Below are 23,171 nucleotides of genomic sequence, written 5' to 3'. Positions count from 1 at the left end.
TATAAGATGAGGTGATGAGGGATATTGATGGTTTATGATTTATTCTGTTCATGTTGATATTTATGAAGTTGTTCTTCCTTCGGATGCATGTGTAGTAAATTGTAAGTTCGCTGGTATGCAGCTTGACGTAGTATATCATCCACATATCATAACTTGCCTAAGCAGGTGAATTAGTGTATAAATGCACTCGGATTGCGTAAGCATAGTAAGTAAAAATAACATTTTGTATGTATCGTTATTCGTTAGGGTGTCATTATCATAACGTGCTGCTGATTCGTTGTCTTGCAAAGGCCAGGCATCGTGACGGGCGTGAACTAACTATAAGAAGGGACAAGAGTACAAAGTGAGCGTAAGAGAGGGTATCAGTGTCGGCGGGTGGTAATGCTTTCAATCTTCCATGTCCATGTCCATGTCGACCTCAACGCGCGTTCCGAGCGCTTGCTTTCCTTCCTGAATCATCGCCTGTAGTTGACGATTTAAGCGTCGTAGACTAGCGTCCTCTTCACGTTCCATTTTCCTCTGTCTCGCGAGGTAGCGCTGTGTTTCCACCGACACAGGGCTTTCGTGTGGCTTCGCCGGTGCTGAAAACGTTGGTTGAGGGTGCGGGGCGAGCGCTCGTTTGGAGGGAGTACGACGATGGACCACGCTCTTGCGAGGTACATGGCACCTTCGCGAGCGGGGACGGGCAGAAGGTGTATCATGGCCTGTAGCACCCTCACGAGGAGAAACCATGACCCAGTTGCCATTCAGGGCTTCCTCTCCAACATCCAGCGGATATTCACCTGGCACGGACGAAGATCCCTTTTCTGCGAACGGAGAAAATGCTGACGAAGATGAAGGCCGGGAGTCAAATGGTGAGGCTGATGGGCTTTGATGGACTTCCGCTACTTCAGGCTCGGACGGTTCGAGTGGATAACCCCGTCCACCGCCGGCATAGAACCCGCGGAAAGGTCCAGACCAGCAAAAGTCCCAGACCTTTCCCACCACATTGAGGACAGCGCGGCTCCATCGCAGCGGACCGGCGGCGGTTGGCGTTTGCTCGGTCGCTGCCGCTTTCTCATCCATACCAGACGGCGAGGCAGCGACAACTAAAGAGGGATCTTCCACACGACACCGTTTGCGACGGAAGCCATCGGGTTCTTTGCTAGAATCTGTGAGACTCGCATCTAGTGGAGTTCGGGGATATTCTCGATAACGACTAGGCCGGTGAAAGCTGGAGTTGTTGTCCTCGTGATCATAAGACTCGTCTAGGTCGGCAAAGAAGTCATTTACCATTGGGGGAGGGCGATGAGGTGTATGGAGAACTTTAACATGTCGGCTTTCCGGCTCCGGATAGCCTCGTTTACGCTGTGGGATGGAGATAGAACGATACAGCGCGGACGAGGCTGAGGGCGTTGGAGGGATCTGAAAAAGAGGAGAGGGAGCGCCGACAAGGTCAAGATGCGGAGGAACAGGCGAGTCGAAGAGAAATGAGGAAGAGGGCATGATCATTCGTGATTAGATTTACTTATTGATTCATTAATTCATGAGATGCAGATTCGTTGTAGCATAAAGAGTGGAAGGATGGTGATGAGAGGTAGGATTGAGGAGTGAGGAGTGCAAGTGAAAAGGCGGAGTTTCCCCAAACAGAGAAAATGAGGAAATCCGCCGGCCAACATCCCAGCCACCACAAATAGTTTCCTCTCAACTTTGCTCACCGTCTCCCATCAATTTACCTTAGCTAACAAATTATTACAGCCTCTGGCTTGTCCACTCTACACCAGCTGACTCTAGCCCCTCTTCTCCATCTACTAACACACACCATCCCTCCGATCCGCGGCCTCCGTCGCCTGCTATCACTGCCTCGAAATGCGACCGCGCAAAATCCAGCACTGCATCATCAAAGGTTCCTGGCTGTAACCAGACCGCAGGGATGCCGACCGAGTGAGCTTCCTGGAGCAGAGGAAGAGTGACAGCGGGCGGGGTCACCACCGATAGCGATGTCTGTGAGGGGGAGGGCAGCAGCCGCGGCGATGCGACGGTATCGTAGGAATGCGAGGATGAAAGCTGGATACTCGGTGCCCGTGGGTTCAAGGGAGTCACCGGCAAAGAATGCTGATGATACCAGGCGAGAACTGAACTGGAGTTAGTACACATCATCGCATTGCATCCCAGGGATCGTACGCTTGTAACCAAACTTGTGAGAGTCATTGCTCGCCCCAGCAACAGCAAACCGAGGGGACGAGAAGAAGCGCTTGACTGCCTCCATATTGAACCAGATAGTCTCGTAGACTGATATAGAGTTAGATGGAAAGAGGGAAGAATGGGGAATGAGGGGCAAGGTTGGCGACCATGACGACTAAATACAGCTGCGCGCATCTCACTTCCTCCCTCGATTTCATCATCTCCAACCTCGGCTCCCCATCGCTGCCCAGCTCCTAATGTGATCCTCCATTCTCTAACAACCATCAATCTCCTTTCTTCCACCTCCTGGATGCCCCCTTTTATTCCTAAGAAGCGCCAGTCCTCCGAGGAGCCGCCCCCTCCTAAACGTCATGCCGCCGCTACAGCTACCCCGACTGTATCACCGGCGAGATCCTCTCTAACACCAATCTCCGACTCCTCTCTCACACCCGTTCCTACCGATGTCGACATTGCCGTTACCGACGAAAATGACAAGGAGCTATCCGACTCCGATGATGCAGAGTCCGATGAAGTCGATTGGGAAGATGCCATTGAACCCGCAGCTCCCGCCTCCGCGGCCGCCACCAACTTCGTCTCGCCGCAAGACAACCTAGAGCTGACGCTGGATCGGAACGAGGTGCACCTAGAAGATATCCTACAAGGTCAGAAAGCGCCATCAAAGATCGAACGCCAGATTCGGATTCTAATTCATCGCCTGCACGTGCAGTGTCTCCTCGCCCATAATGCTATACGCAACGACTGGGCCAACGACTTGAAATGCCATGAGATTCTACTCGAGAAGCTACCGCCAGCAATCCAAAAGGAAATTCAGAAATGGCGCAGGGCTTCTGGCCTCGAACCGCCGGAACCTCCAAAAGAACCCATGCAGAAGAAGAAGAAAGGAAAGCAAAGCAAACGGCAGGCTAAATCGCAACGAGATTGGGGAGAGAACTCATCGCGACAGGAACCCGGACAACCTGATCTGAGCAATGGAGATCCCATCATCCACTTGATGCGCATTCTAGCTGCATACTGGAAGAGCAAGTTCAAAATTACAGCCCCGAGTCTACGAAAACATGGTTACCGACCAATGGCGCAGCTACAGACTCAGATAGCCTCTTTCAACAAGGACAAGCACGACCCAGCGCAGTTTGGAGAGAAGATCGAGAGCGTTGAGGAGTTCCGCGAGGCTGCAAAACGAATGGAAGGTTCCCGTGACCTAGGTGCGCAGCTCTTCACCGCGCTTCTTCGTGCTCTCAAACTCGAAGCTCGACTTGTCGCCAGTCTACAACCGCTAGGTTTTGGTTGGACCAAAGCAGAAACTCATACTGCCCCAAAGTCAAAGGAAAAATCCCAAGACAAAGATAGCCTAGACGCCGAAGACCTACTTGATAGCGAGGACGAAGATGATGAGGTGGAAGTCCGGCCCTCATCGCGCAAACCTGCAAAGCGCTTCGATCACGATCTGCCTTTTCCCACCTATTGGACCGAGGTGGCATCTCCAATCACACACCGCGTCGTCTCCGTTGATCCTATCGTGTTGCCGAATGCGGTTGCTGCTACTCAAGATCTCCAGTCAGCCTGGGAACCGCGCGGAGCCAAAGCTGATAAAGCGAAGCAAGTGATATGCTATGTTATTGCCTTTTCAGCCGACAAAACCGCCAAAGAAGTCACTACTCGGTATCTTCGACGACGCACCTGGCCTGGCAAAACCAAGGGCTTCCGGTTGGGCAAGAAAGGGCCTGACGATGATCCTCGGGACTGGTTTCGCCTTGTTTTGCATCTTTATGAACGCCCACACAAAGATCGCACCGCCGTCGATGATATCGAAGATGCTCAAGATCTAGTTCCCAACCGACCGCAAAAAGCCAAACCAAACACCGAGAGCGTTGACACTCTCCAAAGCCTCCGCACATCGACCGAATTTGTCCTCGAACGCTTTCTTCGCCGCGAAGAGGCCCTTCGCCCAGGCGCCCAACCCGTCCGCACCTTCACGCCAGGTGGGAAAAAGAAAGCAGCACCAAAGTCCAAAACCAACTCTCCAGCAACGCCCACAGCAACCCCCCCACCAGCTGAAAACGTCTACCGCCGCTCCGACATTGTGAAATGTCAATCTGCCGAAAGCTGGCACAAAGAAGGGCGCGAACCACGCCCTGCCGAGGTTCCTCTTAAGCGCGTTCCCATCCGCGCCGTCACCCTCCTCCGTAAACGTGAAGTTGACGAACATGCTCGCCAAACAGGCCAAAAGCCTCTGCAGGGCTTATACTCCATAGAACAAACGCAGGAGATCATTCCGCCACCTATCGTTGACGGAATCATTCCCAAGAACAACTACGGCAACATCGACTGCTTCGCCCCGCGCATGGTTCCAGAGGGCGCAGTCCACATTCCTTTTCCTGGAACTGCACGAATCTGCAAGAAATTAGGCATCGACTACGCCGAAGCTGTAACAGGCTTCGAATTTGGCTCCCAAATGGCCGTCCCCGTTATCGAAGGTGTCGTCGTCGCTGTCGAGAACGAGGACCTCGTGAAGGATGCTTGGCGCGCAGACAACGAAGAGAAACGACGCAAAGAAGCTCGGAAAGCGGAGGCAAAGATCCTTGCTACGTGGCGGAAATTTCTCTTTGGGATGCGGATTGCACAGCGTGTTAAAGAAGAGTATGCTGACGAAGAGGAAGGTGGTGATTTGCCGGATGCGTATAATCCATTTGCGAGTCGGAAGGGGAAGTCGACTGGGACGCCTGGGACGCCGGCTGAGGCTGCAGCCAGGAGCGGGTCTCGCCCGGTGGGTTTAGTGGATGAAGACGAAGAAATGGATGATGCTGATGCACGTGGCGGAGGGTTCCTTCTTGGTGGAGATGATGACGGCGATGCTGGGGATTTGATCGTCGAGGAGAGAGCACCGCCTGTTCGGCGAGCGAGGAGAATTGCAAAAGACGAGTCATCGGTTCCTGATCCTGAAGAAGAAGAGGATGATACTGCCGCAAGTGGTGGAGGCTTTCTTCTTGATGGGGATGATGAAGGCGATGCTGGAGGCTTGATTGTGGTAGAGAGAAATCAGCCTGTTCGAAGGGTGCGGAAGGTGACTCGAGCCCAGACACCGATTCTTGATTCTGATGATGATAACGAGTTGTCGTCAGTCCCAGAGTCTTCTGAAGAAGAGCTATCTCCTCCGCCGCAGAAGCGCAGACGGACACGGGGTACGAAGAGGTCTTGAGGCACCTTATTATCTGTTTGGAGTTTGAGTGGTTGGTAAAATAGGTATGGAAATGGAGTTAGGTTCTATGGGACATGGTACAATAATCATAGGCTTCATGAGTCGTGTATTATAGTGTCTATCATACTCTAAGATAGCAATAAAAAGCGAATAAACACGCAAACCGCAACACTGAAAGCAGCAAACCTAGTAATATCTCCTCCTCGCCGCCAAAGGCGACCCCACAGCAACATAATCTAAATCCTCACCTGCACCTATATCATCCCCCATGCCATCGCCAGAAAGATCAAAGTCACCGATCGGACTAACATGCACCGCCGGAGAAGCAACTGGACTCAGAGCAATTCGCGGCCTCGACTTGAACACGCTCGCATAATCAGCCTGGTCTTCGAATAGCTCGTCACGCGGTGTAGACGCCCGACTTGGGAAATCGGCTGCAGACGGCTTGGGAGGTGTTTCAAACTGATTTATAGGGAAGGAGACGCGGGATTTTCGGGAGCGGGCGCTTGGGCGGGTATGTTCGCGCGGTGGCGGGAGGAGAGACATAGACTTGCGGGTGCGTTCGACGAGGGTGTAGGTAGGTCTTGGTCCCTCCTCTTGCTCTTCTTCTTGCTCCTCCGGGGATGGGTCGTCGGGGTATTCGAGAGTAGGCGGGTTGTTGGGTGGGCTTTCGGGGATGTCTTCGAACATGGACATCGATTTGCGGGTGCGTTCGGTGAGGGTATCAGACGGCCTGGAGCTTCTGCGCACGGGTTGTTCTATGTTATATTCAAGACTTGCCAGATCCGCTGGTGGTTCGAATACTTCAGGCCGCACGATGGATGGGACTGGCCTTGATGCTTTCGCTTTCGGCTCGAGTGCCGGCTTAGATGCGGAGACCGGCGGGGCCTGTTTATATGCAGGACCATTGATTCGTTCCATTGCTTCCGTGATGGAAAGGAGGAGGTCTTGATCGCCAGCGACCGATTTGGCTCTGCCGGCGGGCTGGCGCACTGCTTTAGAGATACTAGCTACTGTGAGAGTTTGGTGGTCACGGAAGACTAGCTGAGGCGTCTTGTTTGCCTCTGTAGGCTTTGAGGGTGATGCTGTTTCTGAGCGTCTGAGAGAGGCAGAATACTTGTGCCATCTATGCAACCGTGCTCGTTGCCGCAAGACCCGGGCCTCGAGGTCTGACACCAAGTCTGAACGCGAGGTAGTTGTTCGGAGATCATCAACCGTCAACTCTTTTGCCTGAGACCACGCGTTGTCAAAGGGCAGCTCTAGAAACGCATCGCGGCCGCTGCTGAGCCCACCGTAAAGTATAGCGTCGGCCCATTCAGCACTTCCTTGCCAATTGGATTTCGTCTCACGGATCACAGCTTCTAGATCTGCCCCTTGAATTTGCACGTCGCGGCCATCAGGTCTGGGATGGTTTTCTATATTTCCTTTCTTCTCGTCCAACAGCTGCGAGAACTTCTCCTGCGTGTCTCGGACACGATCCCGTCTCTCCACTAGTGTGTTCAAGGACACCCTATGGGCTATAATCAGGGGTAGGAGAAGCGAGTACTCGTGCGGAGTTAAACCGGAGGCCAAAGAGAAGTCAACGGCGAGGTTGCGGTCCTGGACCTTCCTTCGCCGTACCACGTTTGTAGAGAAAATAGCTAGAAGCTCATCGAATTTCTCGCCTTTGCAGTCGTCCAGCATGGACTTCCGAAGGATAATCTCGCGACCCAGATCGCCATTCTTCTTCAGGTCGGTCAAGACACGGAAGAGCGCAGCTCGTAAATTAACGGATTGCAAAGGTTCGAGTGGAGGGAAGAAGGGACGTAGTTTCTAGGTAGCAGGCATATTCAGCTCTCCTCGTTCTTCATGGCCAGCGGGTTGGATCAAAGACTGAACCTACATCCCGAGCGGCCTCCGGGTCCCAGAGTGCAACTAGCCGATACAGAATCCATTCAACGGCCTTGACGCGCTGGCGTTGATTTTGTGAAGACGAAGAGAGGGTGCGGAGGTTGATGCTGGGCCAGTCATCGAGTTGGTCGAGCTCCAATAATTGGAGATTGCGGATCAAGACGGTGTGGGAGGATTGGGGAGGCCAATTGGAGGGTTTCGGGCGAGGGGTTTTGAGCGATTGCATTCTGGAGCTGCCGGTTAGCCATGTAGACATAAAAAGAACTGCTGGCATACCTAGCAAATAAAGAGCAGCAGGGGTAGAGCGTGCACTGAGAACCAGGCAAAGCGGAGGGCGAATGTTTACAGTGGAGCGAAACATAAAGGTCGATTGTTTGGTTCGGCGATAGGTAACCCCCAGCGCCGTTTTTGCTTTTTATCTCCAGACCCTCCTTCTCTCTTCTTGACTTCTATTCTAACTATCTACTCCTTTTACTGTGTCTTTTCTTGTCTATCTCCCCAAGCTTACTCTCAAAATCCGCCCCCCTCTTCCATTCCACTATCCTGTCGAAATGGGCTCCGAAACCCCCTCCGAAGCCGAATGGACCCCTCAGTCCGGTCAGTACCACCAGCCAACCCTCTACCCCTCATCGCTAACAATAGAACAAACAGTCCTATCTACTCTACCCTACCCTCTAGAAGAGAACTCTACCTCTCCCGTTCCCTTCTTCCACCTCCTTGAGCGACTGAAGACTACAAAGCGTGAAGGATGGCGCCGCTTCGACATTAACCACGGCGAGTCAATTTCAGACCACATGTACCGCATGTCGATAATGACAATGCTCGCGCCACCGTCTCTCGCCGCCCGCCTGAACCTTCCACACTGCATGAAGATGGCGCTTGTCCATGATATGGCCGAGTCGCTGGTCGGCGACATCACACCCAAAGACCCCGTCAAGAAAACCGAAAAGGCCCGTCGCGAAGCCGCTGTTATGGAGTATATCTCTACGAAATTGTTGCGCGATGTGCCAGGCGGAATGCTCTCGGGGGACGCTATACTTTCAGTCTTCAATGAGTATGAGGCAAACGAAACGCTGGAAGCGCAGTTCGTGCACGATGTCGACAAGATGGAGCTGTTATTGCAGATGGTTGAGTATGAGCGAAGCTACGAGATCGATCTGGAAGAATTCTTAGGTGTCGCGAAGCGCATTCACCTCCCTGAGATTCAGGAGTGGGCTGCGACTGTGCTCAAGGAGCGGGAGGCGTTGTGGAAGACGAGAAGCGAGCAGCAGACGACGAAGGAATGAGCATGAACAGCCACATTCGAGCATGACGATTTATTGCATATCCGTATGAGCGAGACGCTGACGGCGAAATGTCTAACGATACTGTATCTTTCTTCCTGTCTATTTCCTTTTCCTTATCTATTAGAGGCGTTGTACGGTCAGTCGGTCACCTAGATAGATACCACATCCTGCCCTCATTATACATAACAATACCATCGCATCAAACTACAAGGGGTATATTCTCCAATCCAAATGAATAAATCAATCATCGTTCTCCTTCTCCATCTCCGCCGCCAACTTAACCGCCTCTTCCTCCATCTCCTCCGGCCCCCTCGCAACCCTCGCCTCATCATCAACCCTCAACCGATCATCCATCCCCCTGTTTTCGCTCTCCTCCTTCTCTTTACTCCTCAGCCCCCTCCCAATATCCCCCTCTTCCCCATCCAGCATTTCATAAACCTGATCCGTACGGCTCAAATCCGCCCTCCTGCGCGGGATTATATGCGCATGCACATGCGGCACGCTCTGCCCTGCCTCCGCCCCATCCTGAATTGCAATATTCAAACTTGTGGCGCCGTACACGCGCTCGATCATTCTTCCCACGCGCCGAACGGTCAGAAACAGATCGGCGGTTTCGGGGGGTGTGAGGTCGGAGACTCGGGGGACGACGCGGCGCGGGGAGACGAGGACATGGCCTGGGAGAATGGGTTTGAGGTTCACGAGGGCGATTGTTAGGGGAGTTTGGTGGAAGACCTAGAGTTGTTAGAGGAGTATGGTTCGTGGGTGGTGCGATTGAAGAAGGGGTTGGTGAGGGGACGTGACGAACCTGCGGGGTGACGAGGAAGGGGCCGAAGTGGATGGGCCCAGTCTTGGGGAGGGGCATAGTTTGTGCTGAGGGTGCTTGGTTGGTGTTAGCTGATAGTGACATGTATACTGAGCGCTTGGGTGTGGTTATTGGGTTGTGGACGAGGTAGATGCTTGTTTTTGCGGCTGTTGAGGTGATTGCGTCGGAGGTGGTGCGGAGAGCGGACCGGCGACGTAATTACTTTCCTCTAACAAGGTACCTAGTTTACTGCAGTCCGCTTTATTCTTAAACCACGCAACAGATATGGGTATCATTCTCTCTGGAGGTATATTACACGAGGAGCTTCGAATGCGGAAACAAACCAACAAGGCAGCCAAACTCAAGGGCATATTACAATCGTAGCAAAGCGCTATCGCATAACACCATAGGGTGCAGCATCTTGAATCCCCCGTGAAAATGTCAACCTTCTTTAGCAGGCTCATCAACTGCCTCTTCCTTCTCTTTTGCTTCCGATTTCATCTCCGTTTTCGTCTCCGGCTCTGACTCTGTGTTTTGAGGTTCAGATTTGACTTCCGGTTCAGGATCCGCTTTTGGCTCAACTGCGGTCTCAGTTTTAGGCTCCTCGGCTATATCAGGGACGTCATCTTGGGGGGCCTCTGTGGCGGTCTCTGTGGCGATCTCTGTGGGCTCGTGCTCCTTATGTTCTTCTTCAGATGGAGGTGTTACAGCCGCTGCTGAGGCTTCTTCATCCGAGTCAACTTCGGCAACGGTGACCTGTGATTCGGTGTTTTGTGTGGGGGATTGGGCGCTCGGTGATTCAACCAAGGGCTCGGCCTGCTGCTTCTCTTCGGTTTCTTCGTTTTCTTTCACCTCGAGCGATGGCAGTGGTACAGGCTCTTCAGTATCTTCCGCGCTTTCGCTAATTGTTGTGACGCGAGATCCAATTGAGGGACTCGACTTGTGTCTTCGAGTGGTAGCACCAGTACTAATCGCTGGAGGCTCAATCTCATCCAAAGGCGGTATCAATGATTCATCATCCTTGCGCAGGATTGATTTCGGACGCTCATTACTTGTATCCTCTGCTGGTCGCGGTTGAGGCGCCTCGTCTGGGTCTTCTCCAACCGCCTCTGGAGGAATGGTATAGTTATCTGCAGGAATGAGCTCGAATTCATCACAAACAGTCAAGAAGAACATGAATAGCCCGTCATTGCCCTCTACCTGACAGAATACCTCCCGGTGCTGAAACCAAGCGTGTGCGAAGATGCGATACAGTCGCCGGAAGATGTTGGTGAGATGTCTATGACCAGCCACACGTCCACTCCCAGACTCCGATCCCATTGTGAGCCGACTCGGGAAGTGTTTAGGTGAGGTAAGGATATTTGCGGCCCAGTCGAGCGTGTGGCAGCAGTAATCAATGGCGCAGCAGGCCTTCGGCGGATCATGTACAGCGCACAGATACTGCCATTCCGACGCGCGCATTTCGGGGCAAGTTTGTGCGGAACAAGGAGGGTTCTCGGCAAAGAAGGCAACGACAAGATCGTTGATCTTCATGGTTAGGAAACGGCAGAGCTCGTAGAGCCATAGCATTCGATCGATACCCTCCGGGGCCTCCGCAATCTTGCGGGCAACCCCCCGTCGGATTGGGAGGACTGTATCGGAATTTTCCGGTCGCGTATAGTGGCTATATAGCGCTTTCAGATGTTCTTGGAGTTGAAATGGCGAGTCGAGCTATACAGGAGATATGCGATTGTTAGAAGCTGGGGGCCAATCCAGTTGGGCATCCGATTGTTTACTAACCTGCGAAAGAGGGACTAATGGAGGTCCGGCGGACATTTCGCTACTCTTCGAGCCGGGTCTAATTCTTCGCGTTGGCCCATCATCTGCGCCTGGGGATACTCCCAAGAGTTGGAGGTCGGCATCGCTACCAAACGACTCCCCGACAGAGGGCGACTGGGGTCCTATCTGTACCTCCGTGAATGGAGGAGGGCTAGGAAGTCGCGGAGAGCTGGACGGGGAGACTCCCGCAGCGGCCATGTTCACGGAGCTTTGCGAGAATAAGGAGCAAGTGCAGAATCACAGAAGAAGAAGAGAGAAGAGCAAAAGGACACTGGAAGACGAGGGAGAGACTTGACCAGCCTTCTCCAACTAAAGCCGAGCTAAAGATAGCATGGGTCAAGGGATCTGCCGGGCGGTGAGTTCTGGCCCATGACCGCCCCAACCCTAAGCCCTACCTGCTTCCCCTCTTGGTAACGTCATCGAGTTCTGCCCCGGATTCTATACACGCCTGCAGCTGGTACTACAAATATCGTAATAGCTGGTTATTAAAATGGACGACGACGACGCTCCCCCCGACCTTGTGGATATCTCTCAACTCTCAGAGTCAGAACTCCAAGCGGATACGGAGATCCTGCCGCAGCAACGCGTACCTATCACGCTGGTGACGGGTACGACAAACTAGTAGATCTTTAATGTAGGAAGCGGGTGTGGTGCACAGATAGCTGACTGGTCTCTGCTAGGATATCTTGGTGCTGGAAAGACCACCTTACTTAACTATATCCTGACGGAGAAACATGGCAAAAAGATTGCTGTGATCATGAATGGTACCGGTAACAGCCCATCTTGACAAGAACTATACTAACCATGACCATGGTGCAGAGTTCGGGGACTGTAAGTCCAAGGCACAATTGGAGCTTCACAAACAGCTTACAAGTTGCAGCATCCGACATCGAAAAGCCCATGACAGTCAACCAAGACGGCCAAGAAGTAACCGAATGGCTAGAAGTTGGCAATGGCTGTATCTGCTGCTCAGTCAAGTATGGGCTTCACCTTGGCACAGGCTCGAATACCGCTAATCCAACATTAGAGACTCTGGCGTAATGGCCATAGAATCGCTAATGGACCGCCGCGGCACGTTCGACTACATCCTGCTTGAAACCACTGGCCTCGCAGACCCAGGCAATATCGCCCCGATTTTCTGGGTAGACGATAATCTGGGCAGCTCGATCTACCTCGACGGAATTGTCACTCTCGTAGATGCTAAAAACATCCTCCATCTGCTTGATGAACCGACACCTGAGGAAACTGTTCCGGAGTCTAGCCCTGGGAAAGACCCAAACCAACACCATGACCACGATCACACAGGCCCTGTCCTCTCAATGGCGCACATGCAAATTTCCCACGCAGATGTAATCATTCTCAACAAAACAGACCTCGTTTCCCACGAAGAACTAGTGCGTGTCCGCGACAGAGTGACGGCTATCAACTCCGCCGCGAAAATCCACGAGACGGATCACAGCCGGACGCCAAGGATCGAGGGCGTTGTACTTGACCTTCATGCGTATGATCATCTCGATAGTCTGGATTTCAGTGAAAAGGGGCACAGTCATATCGATCCTGTACGCCCCCTCCTTCTCTCCACTTATGTTCACCAGAGTGAAGCAAGAGTATGCTAACAGAAAGTCGGTTTAAAGTCCATCTCAACAATCTCTCTAACCCACCCACCAGTCCCCGAATCGAAGATTAGTCTTGTAGACGCGTGGCTGCAGTCTGTTCTCTGGGAGTCTACACTTCCTCCGTCCGCATCTTCTCCTACCATCAAACCACCTACTTTCGAGATCCACCGCCTGAAAGGCATACTCGCTCTTCCAGACGGCTCAAGCAAGATTATTCAGGCTGTGCGTGACGTCTTCGAGATCCGAGACCAGGTTCTCGCGCCAGATGAGGAGGGGAAGAGGGAGTGTAAAATAGTGTTGATCGGGAGGAGTTTAGGAGATATTGGTGTTTGGCAAGAAAGCTTTGATAGGTTTCTGAAGGAGGGTGGGGAGTGATGTATCTCGAGGAAGAATAAAGCTCAATGATGGGCTATCCGTGAATGAACATACAGAGTATCCATCGGAATAATTTCTTACTACTAGGGTGAGGGTCAAGGTTGCGGAGTCACTTGCATATATCATTGCGGTCTTCACAATAAACAGTGCTACTTGAGTGGTTTCAAGAATGGTCAAGTGATAGACATCGTAGGCATCGGAAGAAAGTTATCAATTAATACAGTCGCTGCTAAGAATGGTATAGTGGTGGAATGGCTGGACATTCGATCAATCAATCAACAAATCAACCAATATACATTTGTGCGTTTGTGTGTGCATTACCCAAGACAGCTGATAACAGAACAGGACACAACAACAAAGGGAAAAAAATAAACAAATCTCAGTAAGACGAACCAAGGAAAAAAAAATTCAAAAAGAACCCCATCCAGATCATGTACCGTCGTTAGAATTGGAAGAGAAAAACAAGGCTATGGAAGGAAACGCAAAACCCCACGGTAAACGAAGAAGCTCAAAAACAGGACATGCTAGTGGGATGGTGATATGCAAATTAAAGAAACGCATGAAACCAGTTTTATGGGGGACGAGTGCAATGATCATAAACGAGGAAGAAAATCAAGATCGAATGAGAAATTGCGAAGGATAAATCCCAGAAGAGAAATGGTCGTGATTATAATGCTGTGAACTCCATGTTTCGCCGTCATGACCCGCTGCATTGTGCTGAAACGCGAGGAGGTAAGTGATAATAAGTATACAGCGCAAGATAGGACTTGCGCGCGAAGTCTCTAGTTTAGAGACTTTTATTGAACAGTCTGTTTGGTGTGGTGTGGACTTGAGGGAGTCATCGTAGGGCATACTATTGGCATTGCCTTGTCGGTGTAAGATGGATTTATAGGTAGATGAGAGTCGCTGAGGTAAGTAGTCCTGTCATGGGCGACTTGCTGGGGCACTGCGCCCGATTGAATCCCAACGGCAGATATAGAGGGTGGGGCTATGTTGGTTATTTTCCCCTCGGGTGACGGAAATGCTGGGTTGATAGGCAAGTGGGAATTGCTCAGGAAGGAGTCCTGATTCGGGTCTGAGATAATGTATCGGGAGCACAGAGTCTCTTTGCCATTCAGAGCCGGTTTTGTGTCCAGTGGGGATGTCCAATTCTCTACCGAGGTTGCTGCGGGGTTGATAGGCAGGTGAGAATCACTCAGGAAGGTGTCCGTGGTTTCGTCTTGGAAAGCCTGCTCGGGGCGTGTAGTCAGCTCGCTGAGAACGAGCTTAGTGTCTGACTGTGAAGTCAAGGATTCCGATAATATCATTGCTGGGTTGATAGGTAGCAGAGAATTGCTTAGAAAAACGTTTTCGCCTGAGCCCTGAACAACTTCCTGTCGTTCTTGGGCTGACGAAACAACAGCGGGTGGCAGATATTCTGACTGAGATGAGACTATTTGATCTGCTGATTGAATCGCTGGGTTGATAGGCAAGCGGGAGTCGCCCAGACTGTGGCTTTCGACCTCAATAACCTTTTGAGAAAGATTAACCAGTGCTTCAGCAGGGGTCGATTGCTTGTACACTTCCAAAGCTGGCGGCACTGTTCCTGGCGCTCGTGCAGCTGGGTTAATCGGTAACTTAGAGTCGCTCAAGTAAGGGCTGAGTTGTCGATGAATCTCTTGAGGACATTCTGGAGCGGACTGGTTTTCCAAGGGCAAGTATTGACTGAAGGTTTCCTTTATCGCCTTGAGGGCCGGGTTAATGGGCAAACCAGAATCACTCAAGTATGTGCTCTGGCTACTGGAGTGCTCCCCTTCTAACGCCGCTGTGACTGTCGGCAAGTTCTCACTCGTTTCGTGGACCTGCTTGAATGATTCGGCCGCCGGGTTGATCGTTGGGCGCTGCAGGAGGGGAGGTGTATTTGGGAATTGCGCTTCCGTAGTCTGAGCTTCGGCCACCGGGCTCACCGGGTATATATCAGTAGGGGGCTGGGGGCTGGTAGATAGTTCCGTAGGGTTGTAGGGGGCGAGATCATGTTGTGACGGAGGCTTCCATGAACCGACGCCAACAAGTTCATCAGGCATAGCTTGATCATCAGAAGGTGACTCAATCGTTGATCTTGTCGGTGGGATGCGGTATCGATGACTGACGCCAGCTTCCAGGTCGATTTCACTCTCTTCATAATGCATCGGTGCACTATGTTGAAACTCTTGGGTGTCGTCAAGTGTCATGGGCGCTAGGTGGTCTATGGACATTCGCTCATCAAACATTATCGAGTCCTGCTTGTGCACACCATTAGGCTGAGTATCCATGTTATACAACTCCATTTGACGCTCGTGTTCCTCTCGTTCAAAAGCCGCCCCATCCGAGATAGGGGACGAGGTGCTATCCAAGCTGCCGTGTGGGTGCTGGTGTTGTGTCTGTGCTTGGTTGTGCCCAAAGCCACCCACCGAACGACCGCGAGGATACATGAAAGTGGCGCGTGAGTCGTACAGCGGCAGCGCGCCATTGTGAAGCCCTACTCCGATGTGGGGATGCATCCTAGGCAGCTGATCGAACGTAGGGGTCTCGGGAGGGAACAGGTTCAGTAACTCCTTGGCGGATAGTCGATTTCGAGGGACCGGACTTAAACAGATGGAAACCAGCCTTCGATAATAGTCCGGCACGGGCATATTCTCGCTTAGCAGGAACGGTCGACGTTGCCGCTCGGGTTCATCCTCTTCCATCGCGAGTGCCCACAGAGTCATCCCAAGTTGGTAAAGATCAGTTTTCACGCCAATGTACATTGATATCCGTTGGTTGCTCTCGATCTTTGCCGCAATCTCTGGAGGCTCCCACCCCACCGGACACCCTCGTCTGTTGATGTCGATGATCTTCGCGTCATCATTCCCATCGACCACGATGTTAGACAGCGTAAAGTCACCTTGCACATAGCCTGCTTCGTGTATCTCACATAAGCCGTGCACAATCTGTCTGGCCCAGCGTTCGCGGCGCTCCCACGAGAGCGTTCCACGGTATTCGTATAAGATATCCACCAAGGCACCCTTCTCAGCAAAGCTAATTAGAAGCCCTTTTACCACCTCCTGTCGGTCATCGACCACAATTCCCTCCACCTGAATCACATTTGGTGTACCCTGTAGCGCATGTAGCGCGTTGATCTCGTATAAAAATTCGTCGACGGTATCTGGTCCGGGAATTTCCTTCTTGATAAACGACCTATCACCCAGTCTCACATTATATACAAATCCCGATAAGTGTGCCTCGAAGTGTAGGCGGCGCTCGGGAACAAGGCGGGCATCAGGAAGATGCCCAATGCTGGAAATAGGAGGGTAAGGGATAATTTCGTTGACGTCTTCAGTGACATGGACATGCAGACGACCATCGCGGGTTTCGAGCTTGAGGTTGGTGACGGTATCGTAGAATTGGATGGCGGGGAGCGATTCGCGGATGGATTCATAGATGCGGGCGCATTTGTCTCGCTGATATCGTAGTTCCCTCAGATCCTGCTCTAAAGAATCAGGTTCAGCATCGCGATAATCACACGAGATGGAAACGCGGCGCCAGCGGTTGGCGGCCTCTGCATAGGTGACGAAAAATTTTTCCCTCTCAGAGCGGTCTCGAAAGTGCATGCTCAGGTTGAGAATCCACCGGCGCTCCAACTCCATATCAAAAATATCAGCAGGATACCCCTCGGGAGTATCCGTCATCTCGGGGTGGTGGTCCCATTCCGACCGTACGTCGATGTGCTGGGGGTGGTCCTCATTCGCTTCCGGAGGGTCGTCGTCTTTGGGTGCCGTTGGGGGATCTGGGTCCGGGTCGTCGCGCGGCCAGTTAATCTCGGGAGCGGATAATCTGGGATCCACGACAGACTGTGGGGACTTGGTTCGCTGAAGACTCGACTCACGACGGTCGGCCGATGCTGCGCGTCGGGGCTCTGTATTGACAGGGGAGAGACGGTCTCGACGCTCGGAATGCTGCCTCTTGAATGTCGTAGATCGCGGGAGACCCACGCCGACCCTCCTCGACAATCGACGTGTGAGGTTATCGTGGGACGATTTCGGTGGAGAAGCGGTGCCTTTGGAGCGACCCCTGGACGCGGGGGAAGTGTCATCACTACTGGAAGGTGAGCGAGAGGCAAAGTCTCGGTCATCGCGGCCTAGCCATCGCCGAAGACCCAGGCGATGCCACATGCTCTGCTTGGGACGTGGGGGCTCGAACTTTTCCGGGTCGAGCAGAAAACCCAGCGACGACCTGGGCGAGCTACAGGAGCTGTCTGCAATGGAGATGGCCATCCAGCACGACCCAAGAGCCCAAGGTAGTCGAAGTCGAAAGGGGGAGGACGACTTGAAGACTCGAGGGGGCTGGGAAGGCGAGGGCCATAAGAAATTATTCTTGCGGCGGGATCTCCGTTAACAGTTGACCAGGGTTTCAGAGGGAAATTTTCGGACCAAGCTAAAAAATTTTCAAGAGACAACAGAGAAGCCAGGAAAAAGAAAAGTGAACCAGATGTACTAGTCAGCAGAAGGGAGAGAGAGAGCCAGAGAAAAATTAACAAGCCCAAACAGGAGGCAGCCAAATCAGACAGATCCAGGCAAAGACCTCAGCATCGAATGGTCCTCGACAAGTCGGTGAGGGTCCAGCGTCGTAACAGGTCGCACAACAGCAGCAGCAGACGAGCAAGTAGGGGATGGTTCTGTGAGTAGCTCAGAATATTAAAATGTTCAATACAATTCTATAGAAAAGAAACGAAGAAGAAAGGTATCCAGAGGTACCCGGAAATGGATGGGAAGGGAAGAAAAGAAATCGGGAGTGGGAGGGAAAAAAAGATGAAAATGAGAAGCTGTTGCTGCAGGAAGACACGGTGGTTAGCCAGGATCAGACCTGGAATAGCCACGCGGATCATGTATTATTGTCTCAAAGCGGTTATGACTCACTGGGACAGAGATGGCAATGCTGTGTGGTTCCTATAGTTACTGACGATTCTATCAACAAAGACTGGAAGAGGCTACAGAGTATAACTAGTTACAGCATGCAAGAGTAAGTATAGAGATGCTGCAGCAGAAAGCGAACGCACAATGAAGCAGGGATGGACTGATATCCGAAATTCCGAGCGACCAACAAAATCTAGCAGCGTTAGTATACTACGTACTTGCAAATATCCTTGCTTTGCCGTCTGATTCACCTGAGAGTATTCCTCCAACAACGCACTGCGGCCTGACAGTGCCTGATGTCTGAAGCGAGCCCATATAGATCTACGCTACGTCGAGCTTAGACTTGCTTTCAAGATCGGTTTCCATATCGGAGCTAGACTAGATGACCTCATTGGCTTTGTGAGTCTCTAATTGCGCTGTCACACTAGGTCAGTAACGGGCAGTCTTAACTATCTACTCAATGATGTTTAAACGTTCTATACTACAGCCTTACCTCTGACTACCAAATACCACTGCAGGGTGGGTGAGTAAAGTAATGGATACTTAGTTTACACAGACAGGAAAACATCATGATGCACACACGCTGTCAACTATAAAATTACCAGTTCCATTGCAACTAACCAACCCCACCGACTTACAATGCACCATGTCCAGCACAGCCGAATCCTTCTCGAAGCTATCTTCAGTTCGTAGTTCGTCAGCAAAGTGAAGCATCGGATCTAGCCAACAACATCCCCAAAACAATGCATCCAATCACCATGCTTCGCTGCGCAATCCTCCGGCCTTGTCTTGGAGACGCTTGACTATACGCCATGGGATATTGCTTTGTTGGGATTCTTGCAGCGAATAAAATGCTCTAGTAGTGGATTTGAGTTGTCTCTCTTGGTTGATCTCTTCAGCGGCCCGGGGTACCTTTCATCTGCTCAAGCTGGAAGGGAGGGAGATAACTGCCCAGTCTGGTATTTGGTCCGATTTCGTGGATTTACTGTGGTGCTCATGGCGTTCGCTGAGAGGATACTGTAAGGTACTAACTATTGTCTTATCTTATTGATAGATATATACATGCATGCATAGATAGCTAACTATCCTGTAGATCGAATCCAATCGTACAGCTGCCACCTTGTGCACATCCTCGTTTTCAGAGCGGAGTGGTGATGCTCTTCCTTCTCTTCTATCAGTGAGAAAGAGAATCCAAAGAACTGTTCAAGTCTCAACCTAACCAATCAGGGAGAGAACTCTTGTGTCTAAAAGGTATTTTCATCACAAACAAAATAAAACAGAAAACAACGCCAGACCATGCATCTTGCAACAAACGCCGGTACATGATCAAAAGCATTATTATAACCCAGAAATCCCAAGGCTCAACAGCAGCAACAGCAGAAGTCTACTAAACCGTGACGGATCGGCGCGACCGAGTGTCGAAGGCCAGTGAATCAGTCTTCGTCCTCTTCATGGTCATTGGCCTCCTTCTTCTTCTTCGGATTCTCCGAGAGCTGTTCTTGCCAAACATGTTTCGCGGCATCCTTGTCGAGATCGACGAACAGGATATCGTACACTTCCGAATACCAGCTTACTGCGTGGCCGTCAATGCCTGCTTTGATGTTCTGCAGTAAGAAGTTAGATACAAGCAACCCCGAAGTAACAGACAGATAAGCACTCACCTCAGGTAGCTCCAGCCAGTCGGACATGTTATCAGCTGGGAAGATAACCTTCTTGGCACCAGCACGGCGCGCAGCCACCGTCTTCTCGCGCAGACCCCCGATGCGCAGTACTTTTCCAGTCACGGTCAACTCACCGGTCATCGCGATCGTTGGATCCAGGGGATGGTTTAATGCCAGCGAAAGGAGGGATGTCGCCATTGTAATACCAGCAGATGGGCCTGAAACTGATTAGCTCATTTGATCTTGTGATTGCCTCATTAGGTCTAGACAACTTACCATCCTTGGGAACGGCTCCCTCAGGGCAATGCATATGCAATTTGGCCTTCTCAAAGAACCGATTCTCCGGGAACTGCTTTGCCATCACCGACTTGACAAACGAATACGCAATATGAGTGGACTCCTTCATCACCGTCTGCAAATTGCCCGTAATATCGAGACCCGGTCGCGACCCGGGTGTCAATGCATTTTCCAAGATGGACTCGACGTAGAGAGCCGCACCTCCCATACTGGTCCACGCCAAACCCATCGTGACACCAGGCGGGAAGGTGTCATACAAGCGGTCAGCTGTGAAGATTGGAGGGCCAACGTAATCGGTCAAGCTGTCTTTGCCGATGCTGAGCTGTACACTCTCGGGTACCTTGAGCGCCACCCGAGGTGTTTCTGTCGTTGATTTGTCGGACTCGCTTGATTTCTCGATGGGCTCTGTTTCTTTCTGCGACTCTTCTTGTGCAGCTTTGCCCTCAGCCGTAAGGGCCTTCTCTTCCGCTAGTACATCCTCTCCGAGATCGGACACGATCTTGAAGGCAGCCTTGCGATAGACCTTCTCAATCTGCTTCTTCAGGTTTCGTACACCACTCTCCCGGCAATATGACTTGATGAGTTCTTCAATCGCTTCTTCGCTCAGAGTCACATCGACGTTTTTGAGACCGGTAAGGTCCCTAGCTGCAGGAGCAAGGTACCGTTGAGCAATGGCCATTTTTTCGTCCGCAACATAGCCAGAGAGCTCAATTATCTCCATACGATCTAGCAGTGGTCGAGGTATCGTGTCAGTGACATTTGCAGTGCAGACGAATAGCACCTTGGACAGGTCCACCGGTACATCCATGTAATGATCCAGGAACGACGAGTTTTGCTCCGGGTCTAGAAGTTCAAGCAGGGCTGATGACGGATCGCCCTGGTGGCCACGCCCGATCTTGTCCACTTCATCAATGAGAATTAGAGGATTCTCTGTCTGGCATTTCTTCAGAGCTTGAATGATGCGCCCAGGGAGGGCCCCGACGTAGGTCCTGCGATGTCCCTTGATCTCCGCAACATCCGTCAGTCCACCTACGGAAAAGCGATAATACTGTCGGTTCAGTGCTCGAGCGATGGACTTTCCGATACTCGTCTTTCCGACACCAGGAGGACCGACGAGACAGATGATTTTACCTTCAACGGTACCTCGGAGCTTTCCAACAGCAATGAACTCTAGGATGCGGTCCTTGACATCCTTTAGCCCGTAGTGATCTTCATTCAAAACGCCTGTCGCATGCTGGATACCAAAGTTTTCCACGCTCTTCTGACCCCAGGGAACCTGAGTCAACCAGTCTAAGTAATTTCGAGTGACGTTAAATTCGGACGCAGCCGGCTCAAGGTGAGCCAGCTTGTTAATCTCCTCATCGAAAACTTTCTTCACAGCCTCGGGCATCGCTAGCTTCTGCGCCTTTTCCTTGAACTTTTCCACCAATTTATCCTTGCCATCAGACTCAATACCCAGCTCTCTCTTGATCCCCTTCAGTTGTTCCATCAACAAATATTCTCGCTGTCGCTTCTGAATCTTGGCCTCCACATCTTTTGAGATCTTGGATTGAAGTTGCGCGTTCATCAATTCTTTCTTCAGTAGGAACAACCCTTTTGGCAGTCTTTCCTCAATGTTCATGAGCTCTAGGACTTCTTGTAGCTCGTGAAGCTCTCCTCCCGAAACGGCAGCAGCAAAGTCGGCCAATTTAGCAGGCTCGTCGCTAAGGTTTCCAGGGAACTGGTCAGTGTAGAATGCTGAGATCTGATCACGGAACAAGTGGTTGAGAGAGGCGATCTCCTTGCATACATTGACGATCTCGCTCGTGACGGCCCGGATAATGGCGCTCTTTTTATCAAAAGGCTCCTCCACTAGGTTCTCAACATTCACCAGGCTGACCGGATACTTCCGCAGGAAAGAGGTAGGCTCGTAGTGATCTTTCGGTACAACCTCGGCGGTGTTTTCCTCGAAGCTTGCCACAACGTCCCCACGTTTTTCTGCACTCTTATCCTCAGGTGTACTCGTCTTCGTTGAGTCAGTTGGAGGAAGTAGAGAAGATATCTTGATGCGGCGGTGAGGGTAGAGTACGGCTGTCACGCCGCTCTGTTCGCCGCGCAATGGATAGGCAGCGGTGACCTGGGCAAATACTCCAGTATCGTAGACATCGTCCGTGTTTTGTATCACATCCCCGTCCGCATTCTCATCCTTGAAAAGGAAAGCTCCGACGTACGGCTGTCCACGCTTCAACATATCTTGAATAGCAGTGGCGACATTGGGATCGCGAATTGTGATGGCCTTGTAGAAACCGGGGAACAAGGGGCGCTTCGCGATGGGAATGGCCATAACCTGAGGGTAGACATCAGGCACCGACGGTTTCTGTAAAGCTTTATCGTTCGAGCCCTTCTTGCCTTTCTTCCCGCCATCATCGCCACCGTTTGAGCCGCTAGGCCTTGAGTCCGACGACCCCTCACTCACAGGAATGGGAGACGGTGTGTCGGAAGAGTTCCGCTTTCCTTCTGCCTCTCTCTTCCCCTCTTCCTCCACGCTGCGTTGCTCTTTCTCCGCCGCCTTTTCCTTCCGCCTTGTGAAGCCCGATGTCGGAGCTCCGGATTCTACCGCGGAGCCATGCTTCCCCGACGAATCGAGCTGTTTACGGCGAGGCTCGCGCTCAATATCCTTTTCTTCAGCTCCTTCTTTATTCTCCTTCTGGTTCGGATCGTCCTTGCCATCACTAGGTGGCTTCTCTCTTCGCCTGGCAGCGCTCGAGGAAAAAGTGCGAGAGGATGGCGGAAGCGAGCGAAAACGCCGCGAGGTCTCTAGCAATGATCTGGCACAGACATTGTAGCTGTGCGAGGCGAACAGAGGCCGGAGAACGAAAGGTCGCGGTGTCTGGAGCGCAGCGCTCCAGCGGAGAGTTTGGCCGCGGAGCATGCTCCTAAGGTATATACTCACAACCGAAGCAAAATGGAGCGATTAGCCGGGAGGGAAGAAGAAATATTATACAGAACGAAAGAGACGTAAGTAGAAGCACGAGAACAAGGTCCCAGTAACCCGCTAAGGCTAGACAATGATGAACAGGTAACGATGGCGAGATCTCAGACGATTGATTACCGAAGCAAGCATTTCCATCATCGTCCAAGCTCGGGAGGACTGTTT

The 23,171-nt window shown here is 51.8% G+C and overlaps 9 protein-coding genes across 9 annotated transcripts; 3 read left to right on the top strand and 6 right to left on the bottom strand.

Moving 5' to 3' along the window:
• Positions 1-387: 387 nt before the first annotated feature.
• On the bottom strand, positions 388-2,248 carry BJY04DRAFT_211933 (CoA-binding protein; the record flags this gene model as incomplete). Its single annotated transcript, XM_073714470.1, has 3 exons — positions 388-1,404; positions 1,798-2,114; positions 2,164-2,248. The coding sequence occupies 3 exons, from the start codon at positions 2,246-2,248 to the stop codon at positions 388-390; spliced, it is 1,419 nt and encodes a 472-aa protein (XP_073564426.1).
• A 148-nt stretch (positions 2,249-2,396) lies between these two features.
• Positions 2,397-5,543, top strand: BJY04DRAFT_203511 (Rad4 family protein). The gene has a single exon (XM_073713359.1). It carries the CDS (start codon positions 2,474-2,476, stop codon positions 5,378-5,380), a length of 2,907 nt encoding a protein of 968 aa, XP_073564425.1. The 5' UTR covers positions 2,397-2,473; the 3' UTR covers positions 5,381-5,543.
• BJY04DRAFT_225804 (uncharacterized protein) lies at positions 5,474-7,496 on the bottom strand (the record flags this gene model as incomplete). The annotated part of the gene is made up of 2 exons (XM_073718270.1): positions 5,474-7,192; positions 7,263-7,496. 2 exons carry the CDS (start codon positions 7,494-7,496, stop codon positions 5,567-5,569), a joined length of 1,860 nt encoding a protein of 619 aa, XP_073564424.1. The 3' UTR covers positions 5,474-5,566.
• A 208-nt stretch (positions 7,497-7,704) lies between these two features.
• BJY04DRAFT_225801 (HD domain-containing protein) lies at positions 7,705-8,973 on the top strand. The gene is made up of 2 exons (XM_073718269.1): positions 7,705-7,867; positions 7,922-8,973. The coding sequence occupies exons 1-2, from the start codon at positions 7,822-7,824 to the stop codon at positions 8,554-8,556; spliced, it is 681 nt and encodes a 226-aa protein (XP_073564423.1). The 5' UTR covers positions 7,705-7,821; the 3' UTR covers positions 8,557-8,973.
• On the bottom strand, positions 8,797-9,418 carry BJY04DRAFT_224833 (HIT family protein; the record flags this gene model as incomplete). Its single annotated transcript, XM_073718074.1, has 2 exons — positions 8,797-9,288; positions 9,362-9,418. The coding sequence occupies 2 exons, from the start codon at positions 9,416-9,418 to the stop codon at positions 8,797-8,799; spliced, it is 549 nt and encodes a 182-aa protein (XP_073564422.1).
• A 227-nt stretch (positions 9,419-9,645) lies between these two features.
• BJY04DRAFT_11386 (Mob1 family protein) lies at positions 9,646-11,451 on the bottom strand. Its single transcript, XM_073708203.1, has 2 exons — positions 11,138-11,451; positions 9,646-11,068 (listed from the first exon to the last, which is right to left on the bottom strand). Exons 1-2 carry the CDS (start codon positions 11,372-11,374, stop codon positions 9,800-9,802), a joined length of 1,506 nt encoding a protein of 501 aa, XP_073564421.1. The 5' UTR covers positions 11,375-11,451; the 3' UTR covers positions 9,646-9,799.
• A 160-nt stretch (positions 11,452-11,611) lies between these two features.
• Positions 11,612-13,337, top strand: BJY04DRAFT_11365 (CobW family GTP-binding protein). Its single transcript, XM_073708196.1, has 6 exons — positions 11,612-11,784; positions 11,857-11,940; positions 11,996-12,007; positions 12,057-12,153; positions 12,204-12,735; positions 12,811-13,337. Exons 1-6 carry the CDS (start codon positions 11,667-11,669, stop codon positions 13,165-13,167), a joined length of 1,200 nt encoding a protein of 399 aa, XP_073564420.1. The 5' UTR covers positions 11,612-11,666; the 3' UTR covers positions 13,168-13,337.
• Positions 13,338-13,964: 627 nt separating this feature from the next.
• BJY04DRAFT_225791 (protein kinase family protein) lies at positions 13,965-17,681 on the bottom strand (the record flags this gene model as incomplete). The annotated part of the gene is made up of 2 exons (XM_073718268.1): positions 14,590-17,681; positions 13,965-14,421 (listed from the first exon to the last, which is right to left on the bottom strand). The coding sequence occupies exons 1-2, from the start codon at positions 17,436-17,438 to the stop codon at positions 13,965-13,967; spliced, it is 3,306 nt and encodes a 1,101-aa protein (XP_073564419.1). The 5' UTR covers positions 17,439-17,681.
• A 1,829-nt stretch (positions 17,682-19,510) lies between these two features.
• Positions 19,511-22,946, bottom strand: BJY04DRAFT_224829 (endopeptidase La; the record flags this gene model as incomplete). Its single annotated transcript, XM_073718073.1, has 3 exons — positions 19,511-19,681; positions 19,739-19,956; positions 20,015-22,946. 3 exons carry the CDS (start codon positions 22,944-22,946, stop codon positions 19,511-19,513), a joined length of 3,321 nt encoding a protein of 1,106 aa, XP_073564418.1.
• Positions 22,947-23,171: the final 225 nt, after the last annotated feature.

This window comes from Aspergillus karnatakaensis, assembly GCF_047715665.1.
Source record: "Aspergillus karnatakaensis strain CBS 102800 unplaced genomic scaffold BJY04scaffold_102, whole genome shotgun sequence".
In the NCBI taxonomy this organism is placed as follows: Eukaryota; Fungi; Ascomycota; class Eurotiomycetes; order Eurotiales; family Aspergillaceae; genus Aspergillus; species Aspergillus karnatakaensis.
This window is presented reverse-complemented; position numbering and strand designations above follow the sequence as displayed.